Source organism: Hippopotamus amphibius, chromosome 15 (assembly GCF_030028045.1).
Source record: "Hippopotamus amphibius kiboko isolate mHipAmp2 chromosome 15, mHipAmp2.hap2, whole genome shotgun sequence".
Lineage (NCBI taxonomy): Eukaryota > Metazoa > Chordata > Mammalia > Artiodactyla > Hippopotamidae > Hippopotamus > Hippopotamus amphibius.
The window spans coordinates 28,000,693-28,023,555 of record NC_080200.1 but is presented as its reverse complement, the minus strand read 5'-3'; the positions used below and the strand labels follow the sequence as shown (position 1 = coordinate 28,023,555).

Sequence of the window (22,863 nt, the reverse complement as noted above, 5' to 3'; positions counted from 1 at the left end):
TGGATCAGTACAACAGGACAGGTAGAAGTTAATATTAAGGAAATATACACCCAAGCAGAATGGCTTCATAATTTTGGCAGGGGCGATACTGCCTCTACTATCTGGTCAACAGTGAAGGAAGCCCTCCCAAAGTTAACCTGGTTCCTTCCCTTTCTAGGCCCTTTAGTGGCTATTGTTGTTGGTGTCCATTTTGGCCCTTGTTTGTATAACCTTTTGGTTAAGTTTGTGTCTTCCAGGCTGCAACAATTTCAAGTAAGGCTCATGATGCCTCAGGGAATTCCATCCATTCCAGCAGAGGGTGGCCCACATCCCTACAGGTCCTTGGAACAGTCCACGAGGGGCTTCTACACCTCTAGGGTGCACTAGGGTCTGAGGCCCCTGTCCAACAGGAAGAGGTTTCAGAAGAAGAGACCTTTGGCCCCTTTGAGGTAGTAGGTAGATGGGCCCCAGGCTGAGCAGCTGGAGCTTGTCAGGCAGAGCAGTTAGAGCTTGTCTCCCCCTGACATATCAAGAAGTTAACAACAGGAGCAGAGAGGAACTAAGCTCTGCTGGAGTGAAAAAATAAGACAACCACATCTTTCATTCTTGAGACCAAGAATGCTCCCCAGCTGCACATGCCCAGAAAAGTTCCTTGGGGTCAAAAAGGGAGGGGGCACTGGCCCATAATATGTCTCAGCAACCTCCCAGAGACCCTCGTGCTGGAATCCATCTGGGCTGAAAGATGCATGTGCGCATCAGGGAGAGCCTTCACTCAGATCAGACATGGGCAACAAGCAAGGTGACTGGCCAAACGGAACAAAGAAAACTGCCCTTATGTGAATGATTAAAGCACCCCTTTAGCGCACGCCTCATGAGCGAGGACACCCACACTCTTCTCTGAGCATGTAGCTCCACTTTGCTTCTGTCCTAAATAAACTGCTTCTTTGTGTGCTCTCCCACACATACTTTGCATCTTTTTTTAAATTAATTAATTAATTGGCTGTGTTGGGTCTTTGTTGCTACACATGGACTTTCTCTAGTTGAGGCAAGAGGGAGCTACTCTTCGTCACAGTGCACAGGCTTCTCATTGTGGTGGCTTCTCCTATTGCAGAGCAAGGGCTCCAGGCATGCAGGCTTCCGTAGTTGTAGCACATGGGCTCCGTAGTTGTGACTCTTGGGCTCTAGAGCACAGGCACAGTAGTTATGGTGCATGGGCTTAGTTGCTCCGCGGCATGTGGGATCTTCCTGGACCAGGGATCAAACCCGTGTCCCCTGCATTGGCAGGCAGATTCTTAACCACTGCACCACCAGGGAAGTCCCACACCTAATGGGATTTTGAGCATTCTCTACTCTCCCATTGCCTAACTGGACATTTCTGGTCAACCCAGTCCCTTGTGCAAGGGGTGGGGGTGGGGGGACATTTGTACCAGTGTGTTGCCAGGACTCTCCTTGAAGAGATCTGTTATCTATAAAGCTTATGTTCTATAATAAGTTTCCTTATGCTGGGGTGTATTCCTTCAGATTCAGTATCTATAAGGTTTATAAAGCAGGCTTTGGGCAGCAGCCAGCCCACAAGGCTGTCTATAGCAGTGTATGGACTGCCAAGCCTGAAGTGAAGGGGGTCCTAGAGCTGCAAAAGAGAACTCCTGGAGGAGCTGGAGTTGGGTACAATGGAAAAAGCCACAGGGGTCAGGAACTGAGGGCCTAGAGGTGGGAGTATTCCCACAGGGGGATTTTTTGGACACAGAGTGAGGTGAGAGACTAAATAGCAGAAGAACCCAAACCCTCTCCCCTATCTATTTGGCGGCTACGATAAAATTGGAGAGAACCTGATGATTTCATCTGACACAGGCAACAGTGAGTCTGGACAGTGTTTCCCATGTAACTTTACACACCAAATGAATCCAGTTAGTTTAGGATCTCTCTTTAGGATGCTCCCAGGGCCCTTTGAAGCACCGCAAAGTTAGCTGGAGGTCAAAAGAACTTTAATCAGAATTTGGAGACTGGAGAAAGATGGCAGAGGAGCAGGACGTGGCAATCACCCTCCTCCACACAAATGCTTGAAAAACACATCCACTTGTGGAGTGGCTCCTGGAGAACACCTCCAGAATGCCGGCAGCAGAGCTCAGACCGCCAAAAAGGCAAGAGAATTTCCACATGATGGGGTAGCACAAAGGAAAGAAGGGAAAAAGAAAGACAAAGAATTCTGAGGAGACCAGCCCCTCCTCTGGGAGGGAGCTGTGAGGGGGGAAGGCTCCCACACATGGGGGAGCTCCCTCACTGATGGGGAAGGACACGGGGAGCCCTGGAGCACCCAGAAGAGAGAGCAATGGCAGGTGTGCCAAGGGCAGAGAGGAGAGATCCCCGCACTGAGGAGCCAGGCAGCACTCCCCAGCCAGAGAAGCTAATCTGCTCACCTGCGGTGGTGCTGGGGGCTGGGTACCAAGCCTCAGACATTGGAGAACAGTCCCCAGGGAAAGGGGGTGGAGTGGGGGGGGGGGGGGCTGCATGAGAACAGCCTGGGGGGCAGGTGCACCAGCAAGACAGGGAGTTTGGGGAAAAACCTGCACCAGACGGAGAGGCAGGGGACCTTTGTTTCAGAGTGCTTGGGAGGAAAATCCCTCTCCGCGAACTCACAGGCTATGAAGCGGCACAACTCGCGGCTGGGGGATGGAAAAGCCCACCATCCCACGTCCCCCGCCCCCGCCCGCTCTGCCGCACTGCTAGGTCCCACCGAACGCCCGCTCACCTGCCTGCCACCCTGCTCCCCCCTCCCCACCCCCCACTGCCCCACCCCGAGACCGCTACACTGATGGCCCACAGCCCATCCACCCACAGCAGGGGCAGAGCCATACCAGGAAGTATTGGAGGACTTTTTGGTATGCTTATCTTGTTTCTGGTTTTAGGTATTTGTTAGTTAAATTTTTACTGTACATAAGTATATGTGTATTTGCTTGTAATTGGTATGAGTACTCTCTTCTTTCTTTTCTTTGCTCTCTCGTTTTCTCTTCTCATTGGTTTCTTTTCCTCTTCTCTTTCTGCAAGTGCAAGTGCGCACATCTCCTTGTGTGATTTTGACTGATTAGAGTTGCTTTCACCACCAGTCCTGGGGACCTGTCTGCCCTTTCCCTTTCTTCCTTTTTTAATTTCTTTTTTTCTTTGCTCTCCTTCTACCTCCTTTTTCTCCGTGGCATCCCGCAGATCTCAGTAAGACTCCCATATCCCTCCCTACCTCTGACATGAAGCTGCAAGTGAGGCCCAGTCACCCTCTTTCACCCCCTCTTGCCTGGGCAGGGAACTGACTCCTGAGAGCAACCTACATGCAAAGAAGGGACCAAAACCAAAACTGATCCCCGAGGTCTGCAGGACCAAAGAAGAGAAAGAGAAACAGCTACAGGAGGAGGAGATTTAATGCCCACAATAGAACCTGCATCAGTGGATCACCTGATTAGACAAATGTTTCTACAATAGAGACTGCAGACATAGGGGACAACTAGGGACTGTGGGGACAAATACACACAGGACTAATACCAGATCACAGTCTGAGCTCTCCACAGTCCTCTCCACAGCAGGGGCAGAGCCATACCTAAAGTATTGGAGGACTTTTCGGTATGCTTATCTTGTTTCTGGTTTTAGATATTTGTTAGTTAAATTTTTACTATACGTATGTGTATTTGCTTGTAATTGGTATGAGTACTCTCTTCTTTCTTTTCTTTGCTCTCTCGTTTTCTCTTCTCGTTGGTTTCTTTTCCTCTTCTCTTTCTGCAAGTGCAAGTGCGCACATCTCCTTGTGTGATTTTGACTGATTAGAGTTGCTTTCACCACCAATCCTGGGGACCTGTCTGCCCTTTCCCTTTCTTCCCTTTTTAATTCTTTTTGTTCTTTGCTCTCCTCCTACCTCCTTTTCCTCCAAGCCATGCAGCTTCCAGGGTCTTGGTGCCCCGTCCGGGGGCCAAACATGGACCTCTGAGACAGCAGAGCAGAGTCCAGGACATTGGACCACCAGAGAACTCCTGACCGCATGGAATATTAATCAGCAAGTCCTCCCCCAGAGTTCTCATCCTCAACAACAAGCTCCAAATCCAATCAAAGGCCAGCAAGCTCCAGTGCTTGATACCTCAAGCCAAACAGAACAGAGATAAGAGGAATTTCTACTAGGCAGCATAGGGAAAAGAGACAGCAAATAGTATAAATTAGACAAAATGAGAAAACAAAGAAACACCCTGCAGGCAAAGGAGCAAGATAAAAATCCACAAGACCAAATAAATGAAGAAATAGAAAAATTGCCTGAGAAAGAACTCAGAGTAATGATAGCAAAGATGATCCAAAATCTGGGAAACAAAATAGAAAAAATACAAGAAACATTTAATAAGGACCTAGAAGAACTAAAGAGCAAACAAAAAGTAATGAACAACACAATAAGTGAAATTAAAAATACTCTAGATGGTATAAACAGCAGAATAACTGAGGCAGAAGAATGAGTAAGTGAGTTGGAAGACAGGATGGGGGAAATAACTGCCACAGAACAGGAAAAAGAAAAAAGAATAAAAAGAATGGAAGACAGTCTCAGAGACCTCGGGGATAATATTAAGCGTACCAACATTCGAATCATAGGCATCCCAGAAGAAGAAGAAAAAAAGAAAGGGTCTGAGAAAATATTTGAGGAGATTATGGCAGAAAACTTCCCCCACATGGGAAAGGAAATAGTAAGCCAAGTCCAAGATGCGCAGAGAGTCCCATACAGAATAAACCCAAGGAAAACCACACCAAGACACATATTAATCAAACTAATGAAAATTAAACACAAAGAAAAAATATTAAGAGCAGCAAGAGAAAAACAACAAATAACACATAAGGGAAAACCCGTAAGAATAACAGCTGATCTCTCTGCAGAAACTCTGCAGGCCAGAAGGGAGTGGCAGGAGATAATTAAAGTCTTGAAAGAGAAAAACCTACAGCCAAGAATACTCTACCCAGCAAGAATCTCATTCAGATTTGATGGAGAAATCAAAAGCTTCACAGACAAGCAAAAGTTAAGAGAATTCAGCACCACCAAAGCAGACTTACAATAACTGCTAAAGGAACTCCTCTAGGCAGTAACACAAGACAAGATAAAGACCTACAAAAACACAGCCCAAACAATTAAGAAAATGTTAATAGGAACATATATGTCAATAATCACCTTAAATGTAAATGGATTAAATGCTCCAACCAAAAGACACAGACTGGCTGAATGGATACAAAAACAAGACCCTTATGTATGCTGTCTACAAGAAACCCACTTCAGACCTAGGGACACATACAGACTAAAAGGAAGGGGATGAAAAAAGATATTCCATGCAAATGGAAGTCAAAAGAAAGCTGGAGTAGCAATACTCATATCAGACAAATTAGACCTTAAAGTAAAAACTATTACAAGAGACAAGGAAGGACACTACATAATGATCAAGCGATCAATCCAAGAACATATAACAATTGTAAATATCTATGCACCCAACATAGGAGCACCTCAATACATAAGGCAAATGCTAACAGCCATAAAGGGGAAATCAATAGTAACACAATAATAGTAGGAGACTTTAACACCCCACTTTCACCAATGGACAGATCATCCAAAGAAAAAATAAATAAGGAAACACAAGCTCTAAATGAGATATTAGACCATCTTGACTTAATTGATATTTATAGCCCATTCCATCCAAAAACTGCAGAATACACTTTCTTCTCAAGTGCACACAGAATATTCTCCAGGATAGATCACATCTTGGGGCACAAATCAAGCCTCAGTAAATTCAAGAAAATTGAAATCATATCAAGCATCTTCTCTGACGACAACATCATGAGACTAGATATCAATTACAGGAAAAAAAACTGTAAAAAATACAAACACATGGAGGCTAAACAATATGCTATTAAACAACCAAGAAGTCACTGCAGAAATCAAAGAGGAAATAAAAAAATACCTAGAAACAAATGACAATGAAAACATGACGACCCAAAACCTATAGGATGCAGCAAAAGCAGTTCTAAGAGGGAAGTTTATAGCAATACAATCCTACCTCAAGAAACAAGAAAAATTTCGAGTAAACAACGTAAACTTACACATAAAACAATTAGAGAAAGAAGAACAAAAAAACCCCAAAGTGAGCAGAAGGAAAGAAATCATAAAGATCAGATCAGAAATAAATGAAAAAGAAATGAAAGAAACAATAGCAAAGATAAATAAAACTAAAAGCTGGTTCTTTGAGAAGATAAATAAAATAGATAAACCATTAGCCAGACTCATCAGGAAAAAAGGGAGAAGATGCAAGCCAACAGAATTAGAAATGAAAAAGGAGACGTGACAACCGACACCACAGAAATACAAGAGATCATGAGAGACTACTACAAGCAACTATATGCCAACAAATTGGATAACCTGGAAAAAATGGGTAAATTCTTAGAAAAGTACAATCTTCCAAGACTAAACCAGGAAGAAACAGAAAATATGAACAGACCAATCACAAGCACAGAAATTGAGACTGTGATTAAAAATCTCCCAACAAACAAAAGCCCAGGGCCATATGGCTTCACAGGTGAATTCTATCAAACATTTAGAGAGGAGCTAACACCTATCCTTCTCAAACTCTTCCAAAATATAGCAGAAGGAGGAACACTCCCAAACTCATTCTATGAGGCCACCATCACCCTGATACCAAAACCAGAAAAAGATGTCACAAAAAAAGAAAATTACAGGCCAATATCACTGATGAACATAGATGCAAAAATCCTCAACAAGATACTAGCAAACAGAATCCAACAGCACATTAAAAAGATCATATACCATGATCAAGTGGAGTTTATCCCTGGAATGCAAGGATTCTTCAATATATGCAAATCAATCAATGTGATACATCATATTAACAAATTGAAGGATACAACCATATGATCATCTCAATAGATGCAGAAAAAGCTTCTGACAAAGTTCAACATCCATTTAAAAACTCTCCAGGAAGTGGGCATAGAAGGAAGTTACCTCAATATGATAAAAGCCATATATGAGAAACCAAAAGCCAACATCACTCTAAATGGTGAAAAACTGAATGCATTCCCTCTAAGACCAAGAACAAGACAAGGGTGCCCACTCTCACCACTATTATTCAACATAGTTTCGGAAGTTTTGGCTACAGCAATCAGAGAAGAAAATGAAATAAAAGGAATCTAAATTGGAAAAGAAAAAGTAAAATTGTTGCTCTTTGCAGATGACATGATATTATACATAGAAAACCCTAAAGATTCTACCAGAAAACTGCTAGCACTAATCAATGAATTTAGTAAAGTAGCAGGACACAAAATTAATGCGCAGAAATCTCTTGAGTTCCTATACGCTAACAACGAAAGAGCAGAAAGAGAAACTAAGGAAACAACCCCATTTATCATTGTAACAAAAATAATAAAATGCCTAGAAATAAACCTGCCTAAAGAGGCAAAAGACCTGTACGCAGAAAACTATAAAACACCAATGAAAGACATCAAAGACAATACAAACAGATGGAGAGACATACCATGTTCTTGGATTGGAAGAATCAACATTGTGAAAATGACTGTACTACCCAAAGCAATTTACAGATTTAATGCAATCACTATCAAATTACCAAGGGCATTTTTCACAGAATTAGAACAAGACATTTTACGATTTGTATGGAAACACAAAAGACCCTGAAACAGCCAAAGCAATCCTGAGAAGGAAAGGCAGAGCTGGAGGAATCAGGCTCCCTGACTTCAAACTATATGACAAGGCTACGGTGATCAAGACATACGGTACTGGCACAAAAACAGAAATATAGATCAATGGAACACAATAGAGAGCCCAGAGGTAAATCCACACACATACGGGCACTTTATCTTTGATAAAGGAGGCAAGAATATGCAATGGAAAAAAGACAGCTTCTTTAATAAGTGGTGTTGGGAAAATTGGACAGCTACATGTAAAAGAATGAAATTAGAACACTTCCTAACACCATAAACAAAAATAAACTCAAAATGGATTACAAACCTAAACGTAAGGCCAGACACTGTAAAACTTTTAGAGGAAAACAAAGGCAGAACACTCTATGACATACATCAAAGTAAGATCCTTTTTGACCCACCTCCTAGAATCATGGAAATAAAATCAAGAATAAACAAATAGGACCTAATTAAACTTAAAAGCTTTTGCACAGTGAAAGAAACCATAAACAAGACAAGAAGACAACCCTCAGAATGGGAGAAAATACTTGCCAACGAAGCAACAGACAAAGGATTAATCTCCAAAATATACAAGCAGCTCATGCAGCTTAATACCAAAAAAGCAAATAACCCAATCCACAAACAGGCGCAAGACTTAAATAGACATTTCTCCAAAGAATACATGCAGATGGCTAACAAACACATGGAAAATGCTCAACATCACTAATCATTAGAGAAATGCAAGTCAAAGCCACAATGAGGTATCACCCCACACCAGTCAGAATGGCCATCATCACAAAATCTAGAAACAACAAATGCTGGAGATGGTGTGGAGAAAAGGGAACTCTCCTGCACTGTTGGTGGGAATGTAAGTTGGTACAGCCACTATGGAAAACAGTTTGGAGGTTCCTTAAAAAACTAAAAATAGAACTACCATATGATCCAGTAATCCCACTCCTGGGCATATACCCTGAGAAAACCATAATCCAAAAAGAAACATGTACCGTAATGGTCACTGCGGCACTGTTTACAATAGCCAAGACATGGAAGTAACCTAAATGCCCATCAACAGATGAATGGATAAAGAAGATGTGGCACATATATACAATGGAATATTACTCAGCCGTAAAAAAGATTGAAATTGAGTTATTTGTAATGAGGTGGATAGACCTAGAGTCTGTCATGCAGAGTGAAGTAAGCCAGAAAGAGAAAAACAAATACCGTATGCTAACTCATATATATGGAATCTAAAAACAAATGGTACTGATGACCCCAGTGACAGGGCAAGAATAAAGATGCAGATGTAGAGAACGGACCTGACTTGAGGACATAGGGTGGGGGCGAGGGGGGCAAAGAGGAAGCTGGGATGAAGTGAGAGAGTAGCATTGACATATATACACTACCAAATGTAAAACAGATAGCTAGTGGGAAGTTTCTGCATAACGTAAGGAGATAACCTCAATGATGGGTGATGACTTAGAGGGCCAGGATAGGGAGGGTGGGAGGGAGTCGCAGGAGGGTGGGGATATGGGGATATATGTATAAATATAGCAGATTCACTTTGGTTTACCTCAAAAATTGGCACAACAGTGTAAAGCAATTATATTCCAATAGAGAGCCTTATAAAAAAGAAAAAGAATTTGATATTTGGGAAGTCTGTCAAAAATTTCAAAAAGTTTTTTTTAATTAATTAATTAATTAATTAATTTTATTGGTTGTGTTGGGTCTTTTTTGCTGTGCGCGGGCTTTCTTTTTAGTTGTGGTGAGTGGGGGCTACTCTTCGTTGTGGTGCATGGGCTCCTCATTGCCGTGGCTTCTCTTGTTGCGGAGCATGGGCTCTAGGCACATGGGCTTCAGTAGTTGCAGTACATGGGCTCAATAGTTGTGGCTCATGGTCTCTAAAGCACATGCTCAGTAGTTGTGGCGCACGAGCTTAGTTGCTCTGTGGCATGTGGGATCTTCCTGGGGCAGAGATCGAACCCATGTCCCCTGCATTGGCAGGAGGATTCTCAACCACTGCGCCACCTAGGAAGCCCTCAAAAAGTTTTTTCTGGGCACACTGCACAACTTGTGGGATCTTACTTCCCTGACCAGGAATCAAACCCATGCAGTGGAAGCATGGAGCCCTAACCACTGGACCGCCAGTGAATTCCCTGAAAATGTTTTAAAACACGGGTCAGATAGGTTCACAGGTCATTGTGAAGCAATACTAATTCCTTGAGCTAAGGTGAAAAAAAGATTTCAAAAGTAAATACAGACCACTTAAAGGCACAGAAACTCACATAATCTTTTATCAAAAGCAGCATTCCAGGAAAATTTTGTTCTCTTATGAGAGAAAGAAACCAAATCCAGTCCTGCATCAGCCTACTCTTAATAAAATCCATTTACTGAATTAAATTTATTCCAACCTTAGAAAATCCTGACCACATACAAAACTCTTTTCTCAATGTTCCTTTTCCGCAAACCTTTTGCAACTTTCTGTAGCCATACTATTTTGTCCCTTATTCTTTTCCCATTCAGAAACAACCAGCTCTAGGACAAAATCACCCTCTTCTTTTAACAAAATATGTTTCCATTCCTCATACCTTCTTTTACTGAAAATGCACATCCTACTTTCCTTAAGCAACAGTGAACTGTCTTTTACATTAGCATTCCCTGATTGGAATATCCCATAACCTCTAGAAACGTGGATCTTCCCAAAGCACAGTTTCTTTAATGTGGTATGTGGTAAAAGACATGTGTCTAATAAACCCAAACATCTTTAGTTTCCCCTTCATAAGAAGATAAAAGTAGTAACTTAGTAAATTTAGACCTGTTTAGCAATTAATGGTCCAATATTTCATCTTATTTGAAATGGCCTGGATTCTCAATGAATTCCTATCACTTAACTAAATTTTGTTTCAAGTTAGCAAAATGTGGAGAGAATATTCCAAATGGATATTTCCAAAACATAATTATTCCCATAGAGTTTACCAAAAAGCTCTTAACTCAGTAACATTTACTTAAAAATGTAGTCGTATCAGGTTATTTTCCCTGTTGACAGAGTTTATAACAGAAACAATATATACCTATTGACTTCCAGTAACCCTAGGTACAATAAAAGTTTTATACTTAATGTTGATGATCCTAAAAACAGGTCTGTACTAATTAAGCTCACAAGCTTAAGCTAGCTCTAATATCAGATATTAATTTAATACTAAATACTTCCCAGATCACATGAACCTGGAATGTATTCCAGCAAGTTTTATATTTCTGAGAATGTATATAAGTGCTCAGTTTCCTTTAAGCCAATTAAATACAGCTCATTTACAAGTTAATTTTTACATAAAAACAGGCAGAACCAGAGATCTCATAGTTCTCCCTCTAGAATTTAAAAATGTCTCTTTTTTCCCCCTCGATCTGGGGGACTACAGACAGATCAGATAATTCCTGAGAGCCCACGCAGAATATTTACATTGCAAAGGCAGAGGAGAGAAATGCAAGCGCCTCTCCTTTTTTTTTTTTCCTCTCTTTAAAATTCCACTAAGTAACCCAAGGCTAGAGTCTCAGGCAATGTGGGCTGCATTTGTATTTCAAGGCTTAAGTGGTCCACCCCGCCCACAATTTCAGCAGAGACTTGCAGGAACGGTTGGACAGACAAAACTACGTAAGACAAAAATCCTTTTACTCAACATGCATCAACGACAGAAACTTGACACAAACAAGAAGTTTTTAGGATAAAGGGGATGGGAGTGCAGGTGCGAAGATCAAGGGAGAGGTAAAGGGAGGAGGGACAGAAAGATTAAAAAAAGAGAGAGAGAGAGAAACAGCAGGAAAATAAAGGTGAGAATACTGGGACGATAGGACTTTTAGCCACTACATGATATGAGTTTTAAACAACTATCGCTGTTATAAATCTCCCATCAGGGAGAGCCAAGGTCTGCATGGTGTGAGGTGAGCTTCTCCCACCTCTGCCTGTCACCCAATGTCGGCCAGAGGGAGCAGATCTCACAAGCGGAGAAGAGTGATGCTGTAGTTGCCTGATGTCCACTCTCTTGGAAGGACAGGACAGAGGAGTAGGAAAGAACAGAGAAAGAAAAAGTAGAAAGATATCAGGAGAGGGAAAGGAACAAAGGGGAGAGGGAAAGTGTGGCCTGAATGAGGGGCCAGGAAGGCACTTACCGAACGTGGTGACAAGGGGAGGTTCAGGTGATCTCTTGTCACCCATGGGAAAGCTGCGTTCGGTGGTCCCGGAGGTGCCACGATCCTCTTCCGGGAAGGGGACAACTGTCCCACGTTGCGCGCCATAAATCTGTCACTGATCAAAGTGTTCTTGGCCTTCCTTAATCAATGGAAATTGATAAGAGGCCAGAGAAGAAACTCAGGCAAGGCTTTATTGGGGCCCCTGCTGCAGCGGGTGGGAGGAGCAAAAACACGGAAGAGGTTCCCTTGCTGGCTCCCCTAGGTGGGGCGAGGGGCTGCCTTACATGAGGGGAGGGGAGGGTGTGTCCAGGAGTTCGGCAGGAGGAGTGGCTTTTGGGTGGTCTGCTCACCCCTTTGGTGGTGCTGAGTGCAGGACACATGTGCAGGACCCGGGGCTTGCTCCAGGCTCCTCAGAAGTGGCAGTTGGGTTTTTGGTCTTTTTGTGTCTTGCTGTTCATAATTTGCCCCAACTGCCCATGCACGCAGTAATTTTTAGTCCCTTATAGTTTCTTTGTATTTTGTGCTGGACGAGATGTCCGTCCCAGTGCAAGCACTGCAGCAAAGGGTCCCAGGTCCCGGCCTGTCGCACCATGGCTAGACTCCCGAGGCCTGGGGGAGGGGCTGGAGGGGCCTCAAGGTAACCGGATGGAGGTCCAGATCTGGGCTGGGAGAGTTCAGGACCAAATTGTTACCGACGAGGGGTTGGGGAACGCGATCACCCAGCCTCCGCCACAGCGGACACGACCTCGCTGGAGGCCCCAGCTTCCACCTACCTGAGGCCGGAGCCCAGGGCTGCCGGAAGCCCGGAGCGCGCGAGCCCAAGCCGGGGCCGCTGTCCGGAGCGCGGCGGGCGGGACCCGGGGCGTTGGTCCCCCACCCCGCCCCCTCGCGGCGCTGGCGGCGGCAGCGGGTGCTGCGGCCCCTTTAAATCCCGGCCGCCCCGCCCTTCGCAGCCGACTCCGCGGCGGCCGGGGATCCAGGCCGGGCCGCGGCTCTCGCCGCCCAGTGCGGCCCAGCCTAGCCCAGCCCGGCCCGGCCCGAGCGCCGAGCCCAGGCCGTCCGCTCGCCGCGCCCCAGACGACCCGGCAGCGCGGCGCCCGGCCCCCGGCCCCAGCCCGGCAGGCCCGCCCGCGTCCCCGCCCGGCCCCGGGCTCCCCGCCCCTCCGCGCCCCGGGGCCGGGGCCCCTGCAGCCTCCCGGTCCCTGCGCCCCGGCCCCGGCCCCCCGGGCCATGCGGCCTCGGCCCCGCCGGCGCCCCCCGCGCACCTGAGGAGATGAGGCTCCGCAATGGCGCCTTCCTGACGCTGCTGCTCTTCTGCCTGTGCGCCTTCCTCTCGCTCTCCTGGTACGCGGCGCTCAGCGGCCAGAAAGGTGAGCCCTGCCCCGCCGCCCGCCCCGCGCCCCCTCCCGCCCCTGGGCGCCCGCGGCCGCAGCGGGGCCCCGGCATCCGCGGCGGAGGGCGGCCGGAAGCCGACGCGGGAGCCCCTTCCCCGCCCGGGCGGCGCGGAGGGACGCCCCTCCCATCCTCGCCGCCACTTGTTTGCTGCCGGAATAACCAGATGCTCCTCCGGCCTGGGCTGGGCCGCGCCGGCGAGCGGGAGGCGGCTGCCCCGTGCGCGCTCGGGACCGGCCTCCGTGAGTCCAGGTCTGCCCCTGGCGAGCTGGGGACCGCAGAGTTGCCGTAGAAGGACGGAGACACAAGGTCACAGAGGTGGCGGTGCCCGAGGGTACCGGCTGCAGGCTGCTGGGTACACCGTTCCCGAGATAGGTGTGGGGAGGCGGGCAGACATCCGTGTCTCTCCATCCCAGCCCACGGTGGGGGCGGCTCCCTGGGGGCATGCACAGCCCTCCGGGACATCCGGCCCTCCACAGGGATGTGGGTGCTGGGGAAGCCTTCCTGTGGCTGCTGGCCTGGGGGGGGTGCCTGCAGGGCCTCAGGAGCGGCCCACCCAGCCCTGGCTACCGGTTAACTTACTTTGTGTGGTCTCATCTGAAGTTTGGTTAAGCTGGCCGGTCCAGCATCATGGCCCTCTGAGTCTGGCCAGCACACTTAGGGCTGAAGGGGCAGGCCCCAGCACTGGCTGGCGTTGCTCCCTGTTGGGTGGGATAGCTGGGGCTGAGTGGGGACTTGACTGAGGCTTGAAGGCTGAGGAGGCCCTCTCAGGCCCTTGTCCACCCAGCCCGCAGCACAGGAGGCACCGGGAAAAGCTGCTTCCTTCCTGCCTTCTGGCCTTCCTGCAGGGCGCCTGAACAGGAGCAGGCTGAGGCCAACTGACCCTCTGCCTCCCTCCCACCTCCTGCTTCCCTGTTCCCCAACAGAGGCTGCAGGAGGAGCTGGAGCCTTTCTGACCCTCCAAGCCCCAGTGTCCCCACCTGGCTCCTGCCTGCCCAGCTCAGCCCAGCCCTGTTTGGTTGGAGGCCTGGCAGCCCTTCGGGCTCCAGAGGGCCTGAGGAGAGACCCTTAGGACTTGATACATGGAGGGCGTAGCTGGGGCAGAATTCTCTGTAGGTGGGGTGTGTCACCTGGGAGAGGGCATGGCTGGGGCAGAGTTCTCTGTAGGTGGGGTGTGTCACCTGGGGGAGGGCATGGCTGGGGCAGAGTTCTCTGTAGGTGGAGTGTGTCACCTAGGGGAGGGCATTTTGGACCCTTGGGAGACTGGCCACGTAAGCAAATTGGCATGGAGGCCGAGATGGGGCCATATCTGATGGGCTGGGGCACATTTGTTCAGCTGTTAGTGGAGCCCTTGCACCCTGACCTGGGCTAGGCTGCAGTTCCTGTGTACCTTCTAGAGCAGCCCTCCTCCAGCTGTCAGGAGCTGCAATGTCAGGCCCCCACCAGGACGCCTTCTCTGTGAGTCTGGCTGGCCACAGTGTCCAGGAGCATCAGAGCTCCTGGGGGGATACCTGTGGCTCCATGTAGGGCCTACACTCCCTTAGTGGGGCATCCAGGAGGGCCTGGGGAGCAGGAGAGCACCCCTAGTCAAAGAAGTGTGGGGCTCATATGCACGGGTCCTTGTCTCTTGGGTGTGGAATTCCAGAAGCGTAGGACATGTGAGAAGAGGGTCACCTGGGCCTTCCCCTTTGAGGGCTGTTAACTGTTTTGGGGGTCCCACTAGGGTCTGATCTTTGGAGGCCTGAAGAGAAGCCTGAGTCTGGCCTCATATATGAATCTTTCTCACTCTTGCATTCAGACAGTTGTATTAAGCTTATGGGGAAGCCAGACTGGACCTTGGCTTCCAGCTTGCAGTGAGGAGGGGGCTCAGGAGAGGGCTGGCCCAGACACCAATGCTTAGAGGAAAGGCAGAGGAAGCCAGATCTGTAGGGAAGGGAAGAGGTGGGCAGGAAGCCAAAGAGGAAGGGAAGGCAGGAGCAGGTGGCATCCTGGAAACCAAGGGCCAGGAAGGACATGTAGGCCTTGGCGAGACGGATCCTGGATCCAGGTTTCAGGCCCACTTTCACGTCTAGCCTTGAACAAATTTGTGCAGCAGCTCCAGTAACGCTCAAACTGTGTCCCTCAACCAAGTACCTGCTGAAGGTCCCCAGGAAAGACAGCAGACCCTCCAGGGAATTGGCCTCAGCCACACAGCCCTCCCCGATGTCTAGGCTGTCCCCTCTCTCAGACTTCAGCAAGGATGGATGCCCTTCTTGACCACTGGGAGGGTGGGTGCCAGTCCTAGAGAGAGGGTGAACACCTGCCCCATCTCCATGCCCCTGCCTCCCTGCAGGGTTTTTTGTTGCTGTTGTTGTTTTTTTAATATTTACTTATTTGGCTGTGCCACGTCTTAGTTGTAGCATGTGGTCTGCAGGTCTTGTTGCGGCATGCAGGATCTTTTAGTTGCAGCATGTGAACTCTTAGTTGCGGCATATGGGATCTAGTTCCCTAACCAGAGATTGAACCCGGGCCCCCTACATTGGGAGCGTGGAGTCTCAGCCACTGGACCACCCGGGAAGTCCCCCCACTGCAGGCTAACGGCAGACCCTCGCTGGGCCTGGCATCTGCCTGTACCCCTCTGAACCTGTTTCCCCTTCGCTAAGTACAGGGCACAAGGTCTGTGCCCCAGCCTGGCTCTTAAATCTGTTTCTTTAACAAAGAGAGGACGATAGGGAAGACTGTGGTCCATGAGCCTCAGGTATCCTAATTACTCTGCCTTCTGGTGGAGGGAGGGGCGGGAAAGCCTCCAGTAGTGTGGCCACAGCTGCCCCCAGGACTTGGGCAAAGGAAGGCTCCTGGGAAGGGAGGCCAGGGTAGAGAGCGGGCTGTGCCCAGGCCTTGGTGGTCGGGGTGATTCAGGTCAGCAGGGCCCACTGCTGCCCACCTGGCCTGTCCATCTGGGGCGGGCTAAGGTTGGACAGAGCCCAGCCTACTTAAAGATCAGAGAAGGCCACGGTTGGGGCCAGGGCCAGGGCCAGCAGTCAGAGGGGGATGAGGCCTCCTTACCCTCCCTCCATGTCACAGAGGGCCCGTGGCAGGGGGCTGCCTTGGGTGCAGCCGGTGGCACAAGGGCTGCCCCTGCAAGACGCAGCAGCTCCACAGCACTGCGGTGGCACTGGGGTGGGCATCAGGGACAGTAGGTGGGTGGGTAGGGACTCGGGACTCGGACAGGAGGGAGGCCACTTGCTTGTTTAGGCAGCTCTGCACTCCCTCCTGCTGGGCCTCAGCACCTGCAGTCCTGCCTCCCTGTTAGCAGCAGGGCAGGTGAATGTTGGGGCGGCCAGCTCCCCGTTCACGGGGTCAGGTTTTCGAGGTAACGTGTCCTCAGAGCCCAGCGCATCGCTTCGAAGGTCTGGTAACCTGACTCCTGACTCCCTCCCCCAGTGGGGCTGTCCCTGAGCACAGAGGCTTGAACTGGCCTCCGCCGTAGGCCCCGTGGGCAGGGGGTAGGGAGGGATCGGGGGGCAAGCTGCTGACTCTGAAGTGCGTCACCGAGGATCCGCTTGGCTGCCCCGCTCCTCCCCCCACAGCCTCTCTGTGCTGCTTAGGGGCTACCCCTCCTCGTCCCCTCCGCACATAGACCTCTGCCCCAGCTGCAGAAGGGGGTGTCCTGAGACGACCCGACTTTGTCTTGGTCGTGACCTTTAGTGTACCTGGCTGTGGGGAGGTGATATCCCAGGGCATTCTGGGGGCCGTGACCCCCCCTCAAGGGATCATGGAACGTAAGAGCTGCCTGAGGGTGAGAGGGGAGATCTGGAAGGCTTCCTAGACTTGGAGATTTTGCAGCTAGACCTTGAAGGCTACGTGGGTTTTCATTTGGCCCAGAGGAGAAAAGGGGATCCCAGGCAGAAGAGAGAGCATATGTAAAAGCATAGCCGTGAGACAAGGAAAAGGAGGTGTGTGGGATGGCAAACAGAGGGCAAAAGCCGGGTAGGAAAGGCCTTGAGAGTGCACAGCCTGGCAGGACCCGGTGGCCTCCGCGGTAGATGTCGTGTGTCTCCCTCTTGCTGGCTGGGCCCTGCCAGACCAGTGGAGCCAGGTGCTTGGCACCCTGGGGACCCCTCTGCACGGTCAGGCAGCCCCACCTCTGTGCTGCCTTGGGCCCGTCGGCACCCCTCCTGCCTGCCCATGGGGCCCCCCGGGATGGCATGGTCTAGGCCTAGGACAGATCTCCAGAGAAGCAGGCCTCAGGGTAGTCAGAGCTCATGCCCCCTCTGCTTCTGACTTGCTGAGGGACCCTTGACTAGTTTCTCAACTTCATTGACTCCTCTGCGCACGGGGGGCTGTAAGGGCAGCAGTGCCCCGCCCCGTCCCCGCCAGACTGTGTGAGATTACAGATCCAGAGCTGGTGCCCGGTGCAGCATGGCAGCCACGAGGACACCGGCACATGGGTGCCCGGGGCTCAGTTCTACTTGGAGGATAGGAGGGGGAGTCCAGGGAGGGTTTCTGTCCCCAGGGGGCCTTGGGAATGGGGTTGCCTGTAATCTCTGGGAAGCAAAGTGCAGAGGCTGAAAGAAGGAACAGGGGAAGGCTGGCCTCAGCGCCAGCAACTCCTTGAGGAAGGTCTGGGTCGTTTTGCCCTGGATGGGACCTTGGGTGCCCTACCTCCTGGAAGAAGGAGATTCTGCAAGGAGAAGCAAGAGGGGGCTTTGAGGAGAGGAGAGGAGAGCAGAGGAGATGGGATGGAGAGGATTCAGTCTGAGGCTTTTCCAGCCTTGGCTTAGCTTTGCCCCACCTGGGGCTGGAAGGCATCCTGCCGCCCTCCCACTTCAGATGTCTCCTCAGTGGAGAAGGTAGAGGGAGAGCCCTGGAGAGGGCTAACTCCCCCCGTGGAGGCTTTTCTTCCCCAAGTGTGAGTGTCACTGTGACTTCAGAGTGACCCTCACGGAACCCCATGTGGCTCACATGTGGCAGGCATGAGAACAGATGTGAACAACGTGTGTGCTGCCCCACTCAGGGGGCAGTAGGTGAGCTCTAGGCGGCCCCCTGGTGACAGCCTGCGTACCCCCCCGCCCCCCCGCAGGCGATGTGGTGGATGTGTACCAGCGGGAGTTCCTGGCGCTGCGCGACCGGTTGCACGCGGCCGAGCAGGAGAGCCTCAGGCGCTCCAAGGAGCTCAACCTGGTGCTGGACGAGATCAAGAGGGCTGTGTCGGAGCGACAGGCACTGCGGGACGGAGACAGCAATCGCACATGGGGCCGCCTCACTGGTGAGCGCAGGGACGGGAGGTGGCAGGGATGGCAGGCTGATGGCGGGCCGCGTGGCCTGACCTGCCCCTCTCCGACCCACCCAGAGGATCCACGCCTGAAGCCGTGGAATGTCTCGCACAAGCACGTGCTGCACCTGCCCACTGTCTTCCACCACCTGCCGCACCTGCTGGCCAAGGAAAGCAGCCTGCAGCCGGCCGTGCGCGTGGGCCAGGGCCGCACCGGAGGTAGAGGCAGGGCCCAGGAGGCGCGAGCGGCGGGTGGTGGGGTGAGCCCCATGCAGTGCCCAGCACCCACCCCGAGCGTCCCCGCAGTGTCCGTGGTGATGGGCATCCCCAGCGTGCGGCGCGAGGTGCACTCCTACCTGACGGACACGCTGCACTCGCTCATCTCGGAGCTGAGCCCGCAGGAGAAGGAGGACTCGGTCATCGTGGTGCTCATCGCTGAGGCAAGTGGGCTGGGGCACGGGTCAGGGGACACTCAGAGGAGGACACACAGCACCAAATAACAAGGAGAAATGAAAACAGCAACATTTCAGAGGGAAAAAGGCAGAAGTTCAATTGTCAGTTTCATTCACAAACTTGTCAAGATAAAAAGAGACATTTCGGCTCCCCCTGGTGGAGATGCCTGTTACACAGGCATCTCCACCAGGCCCAAGGTATCTCGAAGGGATTTTTCTGAGGCACCTGTGGCCACCACGCCCAGCCTTACTTAGCCCTCAGGATGGTGGGCTCACTCATTTCATGTGTGGGGGGAGAAGGCTGTCTCCTTCCCCCAGCCCTTTCTTCCAGGCCGTTTGGGGTGGCAGCCTGGCTCAGGGAGGGCACTTGATCTCCCCACAGACTGACCCACAGTATACCTCGCTGGTGACAGAGAATATCAAGGCCTTGTGAGTACTGACAGCCCGACAAAGCTGGTGGAGGGAGGACCCTTTGAGGGGTGTTGGGCAGGCAGGTGCCAGCCACCCCCACTCCCAAGGTGTGCCTTCCCTCTGTGGAAAGGGTGCTCCCCCTCTTGGCTGAAAGGGGGTGGGTATGTAGAGATGATCTGGCCCCTCTGAGCCTCCGGAGGATGGGTGCGGTCTCGGGGGCCATGTGCCTGGTGGGACGGGGTCTGGCTAGCTCAGCTCTGCCCCTGTTCCAGTCCCTGGAGGCGGCACACTCACTGGGCCTTCCTGTCCTCCAGGTTCCCTACAGAGATCCATTCTGGACTCCTAGAGGTCATCTCCCCTTCTCCCCACTTCTACCCTGACTTCTCCCGCCTCCGAGAGTCCTTTGGGGACCCCAAAGAGAGAGTCAGGTACTAACGCCACCCCCTCCCTGTGCCCCCAGCAGCCTGCCCAGCTGTGCTAAGAGCCTCGTCTCTGGGTGTCTGAGTCCTGAGCACTTCCCTGCAGTGTCTCATCATCCCACTGGAGGACCCCTGCATGGCTGGGCGGGGGGACTCCTACCCACTCGGGGGTCTCTGTGGTGGCCACACTGGAGGTGGAGAGGGTCTGAGCTCTCGAGGCCCCTGCCCCGGCCCACAGGTGGAGGACCAAGCAGAACCTTGATTACTGCTTCCTCATGATGTATGCGCAGTCCAAAGGCATCTACTATGTGCAGGTGAGCACTGAGACCCTGCTCTGTCCCCTCGCCCCCTGGGCCCTGGGTGGGCCTGGGTGGGGAACCCTGCCCAGCCCCTGTGCCCACCCTGAGTCCTGGCCCCCTTCTACCTACCCACCCCTGTGCAGCTGGAGGACGACATCATAGCCAAGCCCAACTACCTGAGCACCATGAAGAACTTCGCCCTGCAGCAGCCCTCGGAGGACTGGATGATCCTGGAGTTCTCCCAGCTGGGCTTCATTGGTGTGCCCCCCGCCCCTGCCCCGCTGACCTGACCGGAATATCTCTATCCAGCTCCCTTCTGCCCCTGTCATCATCCCTCGGCCCTGTGCCCTGTTCCATACAGCAGCATGCTCTGAGCCTTTGCCTGGAGTGCCCGCTGCAGCCCCAGCTGGCCTGTTCCTGCCTGCCCTCTGCATCGGGATGTGTGGGTTCACCATTCCCATCTGCCTTTTTGTTACCTGCACCTGCCTGCAGCCAGCCAGAGGTCTCGCTGTAGGACCCTCCCCAGGGCTCCCCACAGGGATAAAGAGGACGTAGGGCGGGGCAGAGCTGCCTACTCAGCACCCCTTTCCCCCCAATCCCACCCCCAGGGAAGATGTTCAAGTCGCTGGACCTGAGCGTCATCGTGGAGTTCATCCTCATGTTCTACCGGGACAAGCCCATCGACTGGCTCCTAGACCACATTCTGTGGGTGAAGGTCTGCAACCCTGAGAAGGACGCGGTGAGCAGGGCCTGCAGGGAGGCGGGCGGGGGCTGGAGCGAGCAGCTTCCAGCAGGGACTGTGTTGGTGACTGTGCACCTGACAGGAGGAGACTGCGCTGCTGGCTGGAGGAGTCTCTGTCTTCAGAGGTGGAGTTGAGCTAAGCCCTAGTGTGTCACCCTCCCTCCACAGAAGCACTGTGACCGGCAGAAGGCCAACTTGCGGATCCGCTTCAAGCCCTCCCTCTTCCAGCACGTGGGCACTCACTCCTCCCTGGCGGGCAAGATCCAGAAGCTGAAGGTGGGCAGTGCCCCCCTCGAGCCTGGTCGAGCACAACAGAGCCCAGGCCGAGGCTGGACAAGGAGGTGGCGGGGCAGGCCCGGGTCCTGCCCTAGCACCCCTGTCGCTCCTCCACTGTAGGACAAGGACTTTGGGAAGCAGGCGCTGCGGAAGGAGCATGTGAACCCACCGGCGGAAGTCAGCACGAGCCTCAAGACGTACCAGCACTTCACCCTGGAGAAGGCCTACCTGCGCGAGGATTTCTTCTGGGCCTTCACGCCTGCCGCAGGGGACTTCATCCGCTTCCGCTTCTTCCAGCCGCTGCGCCTGGAGCGGTCAGTGCCGGCGCCCACAGGCCTGCCTTGGGGGACGGGCAGGGTAGCTACCAGGGTCCAGGCCTCGCCACAAATTGTGGACCTGCAGATTCTCCTCTGTGACCCCCAGCAAACTACTTAACCTTGTTAAGTTTGCTTATCTGAAAAGTGGGGCTCAGAACAGTAGCTACGTTGCAAAGGCTTAAGTCCTGCAGTGCCCACAGGAGCTCAGTGACACTGCCCATCACCCTTGTCCTTACAGATAAGGCGCTGGTCGCCTTGCTCACTTCCACGGGTGGCGCCCAGCCTCCCTGAGTACCGCAGGGCCCCCCTACTGGCCTTTTCTCCTCTGGGTAGTGTGCCTGGGCAGCGCCCGCCCCTGGCAGCTCACAGGCCTGTCTGGCCGCAGGTTCTTCTTCCGCAGTGGGAATATTGAGCACCCAGAGGACAAGCTCTTCAACACATCTGTGGAGGTGCTGCCCTTCGATGTGAGTGTGGTCGGGGGTGGGTGTGCACTGAGGCCTGCCCCTCCCACAGCCACTGGCTTCAGCCCCTTGATTTTGCCCCCAGAACCCCCAGTCAGACAAGGAGGCCCTGCAGGAGGGCCGTTCAGCCACTCTTCAGTACCCTCGGAGCCCTGATGGCTACCTCCAGATCGGTGAGTGAGGGGCAGTCAGGTGGAGGTGAGGGGAGCGGCTGGACTGAGCAGGGGTCTTGGGGCAAGCTCTCATTGCTGCCCTCCCCCAGGCTCCTTCTATAAGGGTGTGGCACAGGGCGAAGTGGACCCCGCCTTTGGCCCCCTGGAAGCACTGCGCCTCTCCATCCAGACAGACTCGCCGGTGTGGGTCATTCTGAGCGAGGTGACGCCGGGCAGGGCTGGGCGCAGGGAATGGGGAGCTGTACCCAGCAGCTAGACCAGGGCTGCTCTCTGAGACCCCGGCTGACACTGAGCCCGGCTCTTCCAGATTTTCCTGAAAAAGGCTGACTAAGCCAAGGGGCTTCTGACAGTGCGTTTTAGCTGGCCCTGAAGCCCACGAGACCTGGGATGTCGTCGCCGCTGCCCCCGGAGGGCCAGGCGCGGCCACCCCAGTCTGAGGAGTCCTGCCTAGCACCCCACTCCGCTGGCCTGGGGTGGCTGCTGGCCCGGAGGCCCCAGGAACTGGTGCTGCCCCGCCCACCGGCCGCGGGGAAGAGGCAGGCGGCCCCCACACTGTGCCTGAGGCCGGTCCACACCGCCCACGCCGTCAGGAACCGCTCGCACCCTGGCCCTTGAGTCAGGCCCTTTTAGAAGAGCTTTTTCCTGGGCGCCCACTGTCTCCGGCGCGAACACTGGAATGCATATACTACTTTATGTGCTGTGTTTTTTATTCTTGGATACATTTGATTTTTTCATGTTAAGTCCACATATACTTCTATAAGAGCGTTCCTTGTAATAAAGGGTTAATGAAGTGTGTGCC

The 22,863-nt window shown here is 52.0% G+C and overlaps 1 protein-coding gene across 2 annotated transcripts; it reads left to right on the top strand.

The window, feature by feature from the left end:
- The first annotated feature begins 12,846 nt into the window (after positions 1-12,846).
- On the top strand, positions 12,847-22,859 carry MGAT4B (alpha-1,3-mannosyl-glycoprotein 4-beta-N-acetylglucosaminyltransferase B). 2 transcript variants are annotated; one of them, XM_057710423.1, is made up of 15 exons: positions 12,847-13,238; positions 18,323-18,508; positions 18,593-18,733; positions 18,821-18,954; positions 19,349-19,395; positions 19,692-19,805; positions 20,035-20,110; positions 20,239-20,353; positions 20,704-20,834; positions 21,006-21,113; positions 21,234-21,427; positions 21,816-21,894; positions 21,977-22,064; positions 22,154-22,266; positions 22,372-22,859. In XM_057710423.1, exons 1-15 carry the CDS (start codon positions 13,142-13,144, stop codon positions 22,393-22,395), a joined length of 1,647 nt encoding a protein of 548 aa, XP_057566406.1. In that variant the 5' UTR covers positions 12,847-13,141; the 3' UTR covers positions 22,396-22,859. The 2 variants fall into 2 exon arrangements, with proteins under 2 accessions (XP_057566406.1, XP_057566407.1); XM_057710424.1 differs by lacking the exon at positions 12,847-13,238 and adding an exon at positions 13,302-13,502.
- Positions 22,860-22,863: the final 4 nt, after the last annotated feature.